Source organism: Carlito syrichta, unplaced genomic scaffold, assembly GCF_000164805.1.
Source record: "Carlito syrichta isolate Samal-C Ts95f unplaced genomic scaffold, Tarsius_syrichta-2.0.1 Scaffold306565, whole genome shotgun sequence".
Lineage (NCBI taxonomy): Eukaryota > Metazoa > Chordata > Mammalia > Primates > Tarsiidae > Carlito > Carlito syrichta.
This window is the reverse complement of record NW_007250661.1, coordinates 153,995-168,123: the sequence shown is the minus strand read 5'-3', so window position 1 is coordinate 168,123 and position 14,129 is coordinate 153,995. Positions and strand designations below refer to the sequence as shown.

At 36.5% G+C, this 14,129-nt stretch overlaps 1 protein-coding gene across 1 annotated transcript in view; it reads right to left on the bottom strand.

The window, feature by feature from the left end:
* CCDC171 (coiled-coil domain containing 171) overlaps nucleotides 1-14,129 on the bottom strand; it is a 281,370-nt gene that overhangs the window by 125,089 nt on the left and 142,152 nt on the right. Inside the window, exons 17-18 of the mRNA XM_021715020.1 lie at nucleotides 3,813-4,039; nucleotides 3,144-3,326 (exon numbers count right to left, since the gene is read on the bottom strand). Of these exons, the coding sequence (XP_021570695.1) occupies nucleotides 3,144-3,326; nucleotides 3,813-4,039 (410 nt within the window). The remainder of the gene's footprint in view (nucleotides 1-3,143; nucleotides 3,327-3,812; nucleotides 4,040-14,129) is intronic.

The window sequence follows — 14,129 nt, the reverse complement described above, 5'->3', positions numbered from 1 at the left end:
CATACACACACACACACACACACACACACACACACACACACACACAATGGATGCCGGCACACTTCCCAGTACTTTTGAGAGGAAAATAACATCTTTTTTCCATCTATTATGTTTTTATTAAAAGCAATACTTTATTTATGCAGCTAGATATAAACATTAACCACTACAGTGAAGTGGTTAAAAGTGTGAGTTTTAGAGCCAGACTACAAAAGTTTAAATTCTGTCATTTCCATCAATAACTGTGTGACTTTAGGCAAGTCACTTAGCCGCTCTGTGCCCCACATGCCTCATCTGTAAAACAGGACTCATACTATATAAGAATAAATATAATATACAGAATAAAAATGAATCATAATACTATTAGTTCAAAGGAGATAACTGTAAGGACTAAGTGAGTCAATGCCTGTTAAGTACATAGGTTCGGCGTCCACTACATGGCCAATATGGTCATTAAATGTTAGAAATCATCACTTTATAACTGTCCTTCAATCACTTAGTTATTTTCCTCTTTTCATTGCTACCCTCAGAGGAAGTAATTCACACTAAGCATTCCCTAGAACATATTCTTAGCTTCTGCTGCAAGTCAATTACTCAAACAAAGCCCTTACAAGAAGATTCTGGAAACTTCCAACTTTTCCTCAAACTCTAACCTTCTCTCTAGATTTTAAAAATTTAGTCCTGCTACTTCCAAATTAATCAAAGGTAATATGCTAACTTGCTTTCCTAATAGTTAACTATTGACTAGGAACTCAAATGTCATAAAATGTCTAGAATTCTTCACACATATTCCAGGGAGCAACATATATAAAGAATTCTCCATCACTCATAAGGTGACCTTGAACAATTATAATGCTATAAGAAAGCGACTGGCCATAGTGGAAAACTGTCAGGGGAGGGGTGTGGGACTGGCAGTTGAGGGAAACTGTCAGGGGAGGGAGGGGCACACCTCACCCACAAGAGTACCTGCATGCTCATTGTTTGTACACCTAACCCTGAATTGTACCCCACATCTTTATAATAAATAAATAATTTTTTTTTTTAATTCTCCAATCTTTACGAAAGCCATTGTCATCTAAACCTAAATATAGTTGATTATACTCTAACTCCCAAATTGCATCAACGACTGTCTCTATATATTCTGGCAGACCATTTCAAGATCCCAAATATAGTTTGTATACATGATTGGAAGCAAATCAAGGAGGCAGAGACACACTCCAAAGGAACTTGCTTTTAAAACTATAAACAGTTCTTTATTATTTAATTAAAATGGTAAAAAGTGGGAAAAAATTATATGTCTAAGAATAGGGAAACAGTCAAATAAATTTTGATATAGCCATATGACAGAACAGTATTTATTTATCTAAAAATGAAATTAATAATTAATGGCACAGGAAAATGCTTACAGTACTTTAAGCAAATACATATATAAACGAGGATACAAATTGTACACATAAAATTATTCCAAACTACAACGGAGCATAAAGGTATCCATTCATAAACACGCACACAGAAGAATGCAAAGAACAAATGCATCCACTTTTCAGCAGTAATTGGTTCTGGGTGGTAAGAATAGAGTGATGTAAACTCTCTTCTACATATTTTTTGTATTTGTATTTGTGTCATGTATTACTTTCATGATCAGAAAAAAATGTTGAAGCAGCTCATAAATTTTCTCCTCCAAACAAGAAACTAAAACAGCAAGGGAAGAACTGTGGTATCTTTAGATATTTGCTGAAAAGAAAACTACGGTTAAGGGTAATTCATGATTACTTGATCTTTCTAATTCACAGGAAATCTTTGCCCTTTGAAAGTATATCTATTTGAAATAATAAATAACATTAGCAACTTATATTATTATAGAATTAATAACTAAACTACTACCTACTGCTACCTCTGTTACTACAAATGTTAAAACTGCAAGTTCCAAATTAACCAAAATACACATTTAAAAGGAAGGTAAGCTACCATTAGTCCCATCTCCCCCCCATAGTTTCCCAACACTGTCAGTCATTTTCTTATAGTGCATTGGATGATCAAGGTCCACTATATGAGTGAGAATGGTAGTAAACATCTGTCTGGAGACGGGGAGACACCAATTATCAACAAGAGGGCCTGAATGAAACATATTTGTATACCTAACCCTTGACTGTACCCCACAATATCAAAATAAAAAATATCGATTATAAAAAAAAAGAAAGAAAACAAGTGGATGATAAAGAACGACAAATATATGGACTTTGCAGTAACCTGGATGGATCTGGAGTCTATCATGCTCAGTGATTTATCACAGAAACAAAGAACAGAGTTCCATATGTTGTCGCTCATAAGATGATCTTGAACAATTATAATGCTATAAGAAAGTAATTGGCAGTAATGGGAAACTGTTGGGGGGTGAATTGGCACTTGAGGGAAACTGCCAGGGGAGGGAGGGACATACTTCATTAACAGGGGTACCTGCATGATCAATGTTTGTATACCTAACCCTGAATTGTACCCCACATCTTTACAATAAAAATTTTTTTAAAGTAAAAAAAAAAAAAAAGGAAGGTAAGCTTGCAAAACATGGGCTTCCCAAAGAAGGGGGTACTAAAAGTAGCTTGTTGCTAGATTTAAAAAACAAATTTATGTAGGCTGTTATAAATGGTATATAATTTTGAAGTTTCAGAGCAATCTCTTAACACGCTCAAACTAGCTAAGTAAAAATTAACCCAACTGCAGAGTATATGGATGTCTGCATTTTATTGTGCTTCATACATGTGAACACTTTGCTTTGACCTAATGGCATTTGGTATATAGCCTTTCTTTTTCAGCTATCTTCTGCTTTTTTTTAATAATATGCATAAATCCTCGATGGAAGTTAGACAAATTGAATATTTCTTTAGAAAAGCAACTTCATTTCATAATAAATAATGTAATTTACTCAAAATGCTCAATATAAAAGGAGAAGAGAGGAACCCCTCCCAACATCAGGCAACTGGAGGCATTTTAGAAGGGAAGTGTTCGAAAGAAAAAGAAATCCTATTCATGGGACTTGGAATGATTTGAAAAACCAAACGTAATAAAAGTTAAAGAAAAAAGATATAGAGGTGGAAAAAAAGACAGATATCCTCAAAGCGATCGTATTCTACACCATATGTACTTACAGACTGCTTAAATTCATTTAATTGCATTTGGAGACCCTGGGTTTTGTCAAGCTCCTTTTTCATTTCATTCACATTTCGTTTGAATTCTGTGACCTCTAAGCGTAGTGAGCGGCGTTCCACTTCTGCTGCATGCAGCCTTTGTGTAAATCCAAATATTTGCTTCTGTAATGATGCCGTGCTTTTCTGTTATTAGACAAGAGCAACTTTACAAGCAGCAACTTTAGATTTACTAATAGATCACAAGCAATGACCATTTTACTAAATCAAATGTAGCTTAGATTACACAAAAAAACAATACCAGCTGTTACTAAAACTTAGAGATGGAAGCTTCATTTTTTTATGTGACCAATCATTTGGCTTATATAAAATGAATACCCAAAGAAGTAATCTGCATAGCGTGAAAATAGAATTGAGAGATGTTTACGTCTCATATAATTCTGTTACAAGTGCACTTATAGAGAACACCAAATTTAGAAGTAATGCCATGGCATTTGTATTTTAATATTTTGGACACTAATTCAGAAGTAAATTTATGTATTAAAAGTTTACATGAACTCTAAAGAAAATCCAGATACATTCATGTACAATAAACGTAAACTACAAATCAAGCTGATTCAAATTTAAGTCTACAAGTCCTAGGATCACGATTAAATAAAACTGTATACATACCATAATTGGTACATGGCCACGTAAACCGTATTTCAGGGCCAGTGTGTTTACTTTATGAAGTCCACGGGCCAGCCTCTGAACCAGGGAATCTTTTTCTACATATGTAATACTCCTACTGCTGTGCAGAGGTACACACTCCATTGCCAGACTAATTTTATCCATGAGTTTTGCAAAAGAATTCTTGGCGGCACCTATGAGTAAATGTCCACAAATTCTGGAATTTGGGTCTTCAAAGAAAAAGAAAAAAAGGCACAATAAAATGTCTCTTGTTCTTTTCACAACATGATAAAAATCTCTTTTTCACTTTGTAATTTTCATTCCACCTGCAATAATACACTCAAACACATTAAAAACATTTCCCGGCCATTGCTTTGTTAAACTCTGGTGTGTCCACACAGCTCTTTGAGCTATGGCCACTATGTTTCCTAACTTTGGCCCCCTCTCCTACCTTGGGGAGGTGAATCTCCTCTCCCTCCAATTTACTTTCTAAATAAACTAGATTTTTCAATCTAAAAAAAAAAAATTTCCCATACTTATTTTCATTATGAAAAAAGAACATAGAAAAGAGTTCACCTACTAAACAGTATATCTAAAGAAAATCTGCATGTATTCACAGTACGCAATCCACACAGAACACTATGACACTAAAAATTCATCATTCTTCTTTGTTTTAAAATCTAACATAAGTCCATTTTCTACTTACAACTACCAAAGCCTGTTACCTTAATGCCATACTATTTATATTCTCAGACAAGAAAATATAATTTGCCTTATTCCAAGGCAATTAAAATTTTACAACTACAATTACTTATCTCCCCACAGGATTTTGGTAATCATCCCTCTCACATAATGGACTTAAGGTCCCAGCATATCCAACATGGCCTGCTTACTGCTAGATTCATCAGGTCTGTAATTAATAATTATGTTTAATGTTGATAAATAAAATTGTCAGTGCTCTTTCTACTAATTGGTATTCGAGATAATGGTTAATAGGTTTATTTATGCCTTAATAAAAGTCGTGTAATTTAGTTTTTCCCTCTGCTAGGCAGGTCTTAATCTGTCATTACTTGTCTTATGATACTATCCGTGTAAAATGACAAGCACGGAGAGATTATTTAAATTCAATAGTATATAGCATTCTACATTTTTAGAGCCTCTTCTGTCAGAACTAATTTAAATATTGTCTGTACATTCTAAGCACAAAAAGCAATTGTCTCACAGAGATTCTATTTTTTTTATTCTTCAGTGTTTAAAGGAAAGATAAATTTTAAAATGTATGTAGCTGCCAGAATTTGAAAAACATACTGCTTAGGAGATATACATAAAATTGAAATTAATTGGCTAAAAGTATATATTCTCATAATAAATGTAAAATTTATTTCTATAAGTTATTGATGCATCAACTTCTAAGAATATAAGGTAATATAAGTTTAATTTTATATGCTACTCATTATAACATATGTATTCCCTGATTCTCCAACTACCCTACACTTCTTTAGCTGTATTTTTCATCTTAATAAAATTCTTATCTTAGCAGTGCCAGGCCAGTCCAGCATATATGGGTATTTTGTACGTTTGTTAGATTAATTATATTTCTTTTTAGTTCCATAGCATCTGCAACAATACTCAACACAAGAATGCATTCTGTAATGCCAAGAGATTAACATTAACTTTTATGATAGGACAAAAGTTATTATTTTTAAATAAACATCATAAGAGCTCATTGTTTTAGGAAATTTGCAGGAATATAAAAGTCATAACATTTTCGCAAAGAGCCTTTAAAAGCAAAACTCAGTTATAATCAAATGTTAATAAATAGTGGCTTTTTTTATTATGTCAGAGAAATATGTTTCAGTAGACAGTGACCACTCTGAAAGGCAAAATTAAATGACTACAAGAAAAGTACATTTTACTGAAATATGGCTATCACAATATTTTAAGTTTGATTATCAATCCATTAAATGTAAGACAGTACATTTAAAATATGGATAAAGTTGGCCAGGCTCGGTGGCTCAGCCTGTAATCCCACGCCTTGGGAGGCTGAGGTGGGTGGATTGCCTGAGCCCGCGGGTTCGAGACCCGCCTGGGCAGCGAGATTCATCTATACAATAAAATCAAAAAATCAGCCGGGCGTGGTAGCACATGCCTGTAATTCCGGCTACTTGGAAGGCTGAGGCGGAAGGATCGCCGGAGCCCAGCAGGTCGAGGCTGCGGTGGCCAGGAGCAGCCACTGCACTCCAGTCTGGGCGACAGAGTGAGACTTCAACTCAAAAGAAAAAAAAAATATATATATATATAGATAAAGTTATTGTTTTAAAGGCCATAGCATAGTGCAAGTTGAACTATGGGGTGGTCTTCAACAAGGTATCACACATGTCAGGTTGGACATCAAATTTTTAAAAATATTTATAAGTTATAGAAACCCTGCTTCACAAATACAAAATATACTGCTACTACAAATGTAATGAAAGCATTCACAGGTCATTTTACAAGGTAGTGATAGGCTTCTCTCAACAAACACCAGAATTTTCCAAGGCTTTTAAAAATCAAAATCTAGTGTGGTGAGTTTATTGTCCTAAAGTCAATGAACTCATCTTTGGCTTGGTCAACACATTCAATACAATTTGCACTGGAAAGAAAAATACTGTGAGTCCACGGTTCAAGCTTAATGCTACAAAGACAGAAGTAAATTCAGTAACTCTTTTGAAGGAGTTCTAAAGTGTTGCCAGGTGCTTAAAGGTTGATCTTTCAAAGACATTAACGGAGAATTCTGCACTTGGGGAATACTGGGAAGCAACGTAGACATGAAGAGCACAGAGCCTCACTTTGACGAATGAACAACTACCAGGTGCAGGGCCGTCCTTTAATCCGGCCCGCTGCACCGCGTCAGCATCCATCTGTACACGGGGAGGCTGTGACTCCTCGCCACGTACGAGATGAGCCTCACGACTGCCGATTACTTAAGATGAGCATCAACTGCTGAGCAACAACTGTATTGCAATATAAAACAATCTGTGCCTTCTATTAGTAACAAAGTCACTATGCTGCTGATATGACCATGGTCTGTCATCACCAGTCATAACTGAAGAAAATGTTAAAGTTCACCTAGTGGTTAGTGAAACAAGATATAATTGTTTCCATCCAAATCCACAGACCGGTCATTTTCCTGCCCTCCTGAATTCTGTCCATGAACATTTTTGAGAAGGGTTTATGAGACCCTTAGGGAATATACTACTCCATCACAAATCTGTATTCTCAAACCTCAATGTCAACTCAAATAACAAGAAAGCTACATACATGGGCTACTTCAGTCAGAGAATCACAATATTACAATATTATGCCCTCGGTCTTTACTTAAGATGAATGTAAGCAATGCTGACAAGAAAACTTCTGCATTTTCTATGAAACTGCTTTTAAAGATAGAAACTGCAATGTCATCCAATATTTCCAATATGATAATCCATGTAATAAGTTCCCTTTAAAGTTTAGTGACAGAAGAGTTTGTTCTCATATGTTTGGAGACATAAGAGAACATCTCACATCTGGAGAATAAGTTGTTTAGTTTGGCTAAACTGTGGGTTTGTGATTGAGAACATTGAAAAATGAGACAGTACAAAAAGATGAGAATCAGACCATGAAGGGTCTATTTATCTAACTAAAGAGTTAATTCTTACCATAAGAAGCAGTGAACAATACTGCTGCTGACACCAAAGACAAGCCACTTCCATGCATTAACTAATTTAAACCTCACAACAATCCGATCAGATGGTACTATTATTATAGCTATTTAAAATCATAAGTGAGAAAAAAAGAGTAAAAAATTATATATACAGAGATAGATGACCCAATTATATTGAAATGTCCACAAAAAGTCATATAAATAAATTAAATATTAACCATATTCTTGAACAGGGAAATTACAGTTGTAAAGCATATCATTTTTGGTACACTCCTTAATGCTTTACAATACATTGATGCTACTTCTGAGTTATTTCTATAACCCTCCTCCAAATGATTTATTTACGAAATAGAGAAGGAGGGAGGGAAAGAGGGGAGGTGAGGGGGTAGAGAGGGTGAGAAAAAGGGAAGAAGAGAGGAAGGGCCTAAGAGTGAAGCGTGGACATCCACTAGCAGGCTAAGAAAGTAAAATCCAAAAAATAAGGGGTCTAGACAGCAGCAATGGGGCTGGGATTAAAAAACAGCCAATAAAAAAAGGTGGAATATCAAGAATAAGAGCCCAAATAAAAGTATGCTATGGTGACTCCCAGGTTTCTATTTTAGGTACTACTTGGTAGATGACCATGCGAATTACAAAGAGAATTTTCAGAAGGAAGCTTTAGGACTAAGAAGATGCGTAGCATTAATATGCTGAATTTGTGGGGTTTTTTAGAATACCCACAGAAAGCTACATACATAGGCTTTAAGTTTGCCAGTAAGGTCTGGGTTAAAGAGAGCATTTTAGAGTCATCAGCATATAGATGGTAAAATAAAGCTCTGGCTACACATGGGACTGCTCAGGAAAACAATGGCGAAGGGAAGAACCATAGGGTGCACACACACAGAAGGAGCAGCCCAAGAAGATTACATGGAAAATACTATCTAAATGGAAGGAGGAAAAGCAGGAGTGATCCCATGAACGTCACAGGAGTCCAGAAAAAAGAAGTGATCAGTAATGTCAAGGGCCAAACAGGACAAGTAGGACACTGTCTAATGTAGCCTATAATTTTTTTAACCAGGTATGCTGTGATAGGCAGCAAAAAGGCCCCCTAAAGATGGCCTCATCCTAATCCCTTGAACCTTGCTGTGACTACAGCAAGAGGGAATTAAGAGTGCAAATAAGATGTATTTAAAATAAAGAGATTATCCTGGATTATTCGGGACAGTTCAACATAATCACAGGAGTCCTTTAAAGTAGAAAAGCAAAGCAAAAGTGGAGGTCAGAGTCAGAGAGAGATTTGAAGATGTAATGCTGCTGGCTTTAAAGATGGAGTAGGGGGCTATAAGCTAAGGAATGTGGATGACTGCTAAGAGGCGGAAAAGGGAAAAGAAACAGCTACACCCTGTGCAGCATCCAGAAGGAAGGCTGCCCTGCTGACCTGTTTCAGACTTCTGATCTCCAGTACAATAAGATAATACACGTGTATTGTTTTCAACCAAAGGTTGTGATAATGTGTTATGCCAATAACAGGAACCTCACACACATGCCCTCACATGTCTTTAGGTTGACATAAAAATTTTCACCCTATGCTAAACAGTTATAAAGCATATCATTTTGGGTATGTCGTACATTTGGGTAATTTTTAAAAACTCACACATCCATCCTTTATACATAAACAATAGAAGTTCGGTGCCATGAAAATTTGGCCCTTACCACCATCCATTTTTTAAAATACATGAACAAGCTCTTTCTTAACAAACAGAAATTGGTATCTCGTTTGTTTTCTCCAGGATCTCATACTTCTGCCCAACTTCTGCTACTTAATTGCATTGCAACATAGAGTTTATTACCTTATCATAATTTTCTGCAATAAAAATATGTATATAAATTAAAATTGAAAACACTTCGATTTTCTGTCACCATAAGAAGGTCCTGTGTGATAAAACTAAATTAATATAACTATTAGTTATGTACAATTGATCTAAACATATATATTAACTTTTTGATAAAAATTCAGCATAAATTAAAATTTTGTATTTTAACTATACCTCCTTTTTTGTCTTTTTTTTAATTATAAAGATGCGGGGTACAATTCAGGGTTAGGTATACAAACACTAATTATGCAGGTACCCTTGTTGATGAGGTATGTCCCTCCCTCCCCTAGCAGTTTCACTCAACTGCCAATCCCACCTCCCCTCCCCTGACAGTTTCCCATTACTGCCAAAAGCTTTATAATTTTAACTATATCTCTTAAGATAGAGATGGCTATGCTTTTCCTAATTAATTCAGGTAACAGTGGATGAATATCACTTATTGCAAAATAACACTGGTTCAACAGCAATTCTCTTACCTATTTTTGTTATTTTATAAATGTAAGCACATAGATATATAAGAGCTCTTCAAAAAGTTCATGGAAAATGCATAATATGAAAAAACTATGCGTGAATTTTATCTTATTTTTCACCAAAATCAACTCATACTAACTTATTATAACATGTCTGAACAGGAACTAGTCTAAAGTACTAAAAAACATAAGACATCAGTTTGAAAAGAGCATCTATCAGGGCAATATGAATTCTGCTAAAATCAAAGTAGGAGAAAACATCAAATTTATGGTGAAGCTTCAGTAGAAGAATGTGAAATCACGAATGCTTAGAAGCTCAGAGGGACAAAGTCCCCCCAAAATCAGCAGTTTACAAATGGATAATTAATTTTAAGAGGAAATGAGACAATGTTGAAGATGAAGCCCACAGTGGCAGACCAACCACATAAATTACGAGGAAAAAATTCATCTTGTTCATGCCCTAACTGAAGAGGATCAATGATCAACAGCACAAACTATTCTCAATACCACAGACAGCTCAATTGGTTCAGCCTACAAAATTATAACTGAAAAAGCTGAGCAAACTTTTCACTCAACGGGTGCCAAAACTGTTGCATTCAGATCAGCTGTAGACAAGAGCAAAGATCTCAATGGAAATTTTAAGCAAGTGGAATCAATATCCTGAAGCATTTCTTTGAAGAAGTGTAGCAGGAAATGAAGCATAGTTTTAGCAGTATGATCCTGAAGACAAAGCACAAAGTAATGGCTATCAGGAGGTAAAAGTGGTCCATTAAAGCGGAAGTGGACTAGTCAAGATCATAGGTCATGGCAACAGGTTTCTGGGATGCTCAAGGCATTTTGTTTGTTGACTTTCTGGAGGACCAAAGAATGGTAGCATCTGGTTATTACAAGAGTGTTTTGAGAAAGATAGCCAAAGCTCTAGCAGAAAAATACCAAGGAAAGCTTCACCAGAGTCTTTCTCCACTGCAACAATGCTCCGGGCTCACTGCTCTTATCAAACAAGGACAATTTTGTGAGAGTTTCAATGGGAAGTCATTAGGCATCCACCTTACACAGGCCTGATTCGGTTCTTTTTGACTTCTTGTTTCCTAACCTTAAAAAATCTTTAAAGGCTGCCCATTTTTCTTCAGTTAATAATGTGAAAAAGACAGCACTGACATGATTAAATTCCCAGAACTCTCAGTTCTTTAGGCATGGACTAAATGGCTGGTATCAATAGTTACTAAAGTGTCTTAAACTTGATGGAGCTTATGTTGAGAAACAGTTTATTTTTTTTACTTTTAATTCCATTTTTTCATGAACTTTTTGAAGTACGCTTGTATTCTTTTACACATAGAAGTAGACAGAAATAGAAGTTTAATTCTTAAATTCAGGAAAGTTATATGCTTAAATTCATGTAATCTATCATCAAAAATTATTGTCATTGCTTTCTCTGCTGGCATCTCAATTAGGTTCTTTTCAATTTTGTTGAAAGCAAAGACTGAAACTACCAAATTTTCAACAGAAAATTAGTTACTTATTAATTACTCATTTCCTCAATACCATATTTAGAATTGGAATAGATCAGTTAGGATCCCAATAGGAAACACATGGCACATTCAAATAGGAAGTTTGAAAAGGATTTAATAAATGGGTCATTTACAAAGGCAGGGTGCGATGTAAAAAAAATACCATAATGAATGGTTTAGAACCACAAAGACTGGCTGTTACAATCCCTAGATGTGAAATGGAAAGAGTAGAAAAGCATTCTGGAAAGGGAAGGAGAAGTCTCAAGGGAAGGCTGCCTTCAGAGGTTGTCCCGCAAGGAGAAAACCAGGAAATAAACCCCCTGGCCACACTTGACTCCTTCCTTCCAATCTCCTAGAAGTCAGAGGGCATGGAAACCCATCGGTATGGTATGTACAGGTCAACTTCTACCAGGCTGAAAAAGAGTGGAGAGCATATCTGGAGAGGCAAAGAAAAGATATTTGGCCCTGTTTAGTGACGTGGGGATTTTTACAATTAAAAGAAGCGGCATTGCAGAGAATCAACTTTGGAACCAGACAGCCTGGGTTCCAATGCTAGCTGTGTGCGCCTAGGCAAATTGCTTAAACTATGGGTGCCTCATTCTCTTCATCTATAAAATGGGAGTTAATAGTAACACATGCATAAGGTTACTGTAATGGCTCCACTCTAGAACCTACATTCCACTGGCCATCAACTTTTCAGAATCTCTCATCTCTTTCAAGTCCTCACTTCCTTCCTTACCCAGTTCAGAGTATTTTGTTCAACAGTGTCATGAACTACAAAGGGCCTGAGATTTTACACTATTCTTAAGCTAACAAATTTCAAGACATGAGACTCATGGGTGAGTGACAAGGGACTTTAGTACTCATGACACAGGAAACAGGATGAGCTTCATGCTCACATGAGCTCCTTTTGTCCCCTGAGTCCCAGGGGGTGACACAGATTCAGGCTGATGCTCTGCATATAATGGGTTTGTGTCATAGCTGGGGAATTCAGAGCTCAGGAAATCCAAATCTTTTATAACGGGCTGCAAATAAACCTGTCCAATCCTTGCCCTGAAGAATATCTTTTTTCTACACTGGAGAGTAAACAAACCTGCCCTCTGCTCTGAAGGAAGACACCACCTTTATTTTTCAAGGTAGTTTGCTACACAAAAGCTGCCAGTAACCTTTGCTCACAAGACACGCAAAAACACGGGACAACCATGGGGAATTTTCTCCCAGCAATTATAACTATTCTCTTGCATATACTTTTAAGTTCCTTGCCGATCTTCCTTTCCACTATATTTACCTGGCAAAACTCGCTCTGGCTAAATAAAAACCTCCTTTGTGCTAACATCCAAGCAGCTGAACAGCTAATGAACTTACTTTCCACTAATCTGAATGACTACTTCTGTCTCCTCTTTCCCAAACCTCTAATATCCTCTCACTTTCCTCCATCTCAATTGATAGTCTTGCTTATTTCACTACATAGTAATAGCGGGAAACATTTTCACAGACATCTGCTACCAAATCCACAAACCTCCCTGCATCTGTACCTGTAAACTCTCCCTTCTCTCCTTTTACAACGCCTGAACCGTTCGTGCCAACCTTCCTCCCTGCCTTTGTGAGCTGGATTCCGCCCCTCTCATCGACTCATAGACTACTGTCCCTTCTCCCCAGTATCAATTTTTTTTCTCTTCCTATTGAATCATTGCCTTTAGCATACAAGCATGTTGAATTACTTCTCATCTTAAAACATAAACCTCCCTTGACCCCTCAATCTTCCTCCTGCTACAATCCAATTACCTGCTTCCCTTTGCACCAGAACTCAGTGTCTTTACCACTACTCATTTTCTCAACAGACACAGTCAGGCTTTGTCTCAACAGTCCACCAAAACGTTCCCATCATGGTGATCTCTCTCTTGCCAAATCTGGAGAGACTCCTCAATCCTCATGACACTTGCCTTAGCAGCATCACTCCACATGATTAATTACACTCTCATTTGTGAAGCACTTGATTTGGCTTACAAGTTACCATCAGAGTTGACTGACTAGCTCACTGCTATTTTTCAGAATCCTTTGTCATATCCTTCTCATCTCCTGACCTCTAAAGTGTTGAAATGTCCATGAAAACTCAATCTTCAGAGCTCTTCTGGTAACATTCACTCCTTGGGGCAATTATGCTCCATCCCAGAAAGAAATTCAGACGTAAAATGTAGGCATCACTATTTTTTGAAGACTCTAACGTGCAACCCAGGTTAAAATAACTCCCCTCCATGACTTCATCCAACAGCACTGCTTTAAATATCGCGTATACTGAGGTCACTCACGATTTTACCTGTCCTGACCTCTTTCCTAAACTCAGATATCCAGCTACCCACTTGATATTTAGACGTCCAAAATATTTCTCAGACATAACATGTCCAAAGCAAACTCTTGATTTTTCTCACCCTACGTATTCCTTCTCTAACCTCCCATTTTAGTAACTCATGCCTCAATTCACCCAGATGCCTACGCCAAAAGCTTTGAAGTCATTCTTAACTCCCATCTTTCTTTCACACCTCACATTCAGTACATCAGCAAACACCGTGAGTTCTATCTTTCAACTATTTCCAGACTTAACCAGCATGTCTAATGCTATATGCTATTCCAGCTATTGTCTCTCACCTTAGAGCGCTGCAATAGCCTCTTAACTGCCTACACACTTATCTCCTCACAGAAGTCAGAGATAATCCTTTGAAAAGGTCAAACCAGATCTTCCATTCAAAAGTTTCCAATGGCACTCCTACTTCATCCAGAATAAATTCTTTTTTTTTTTTTTTTTTTTT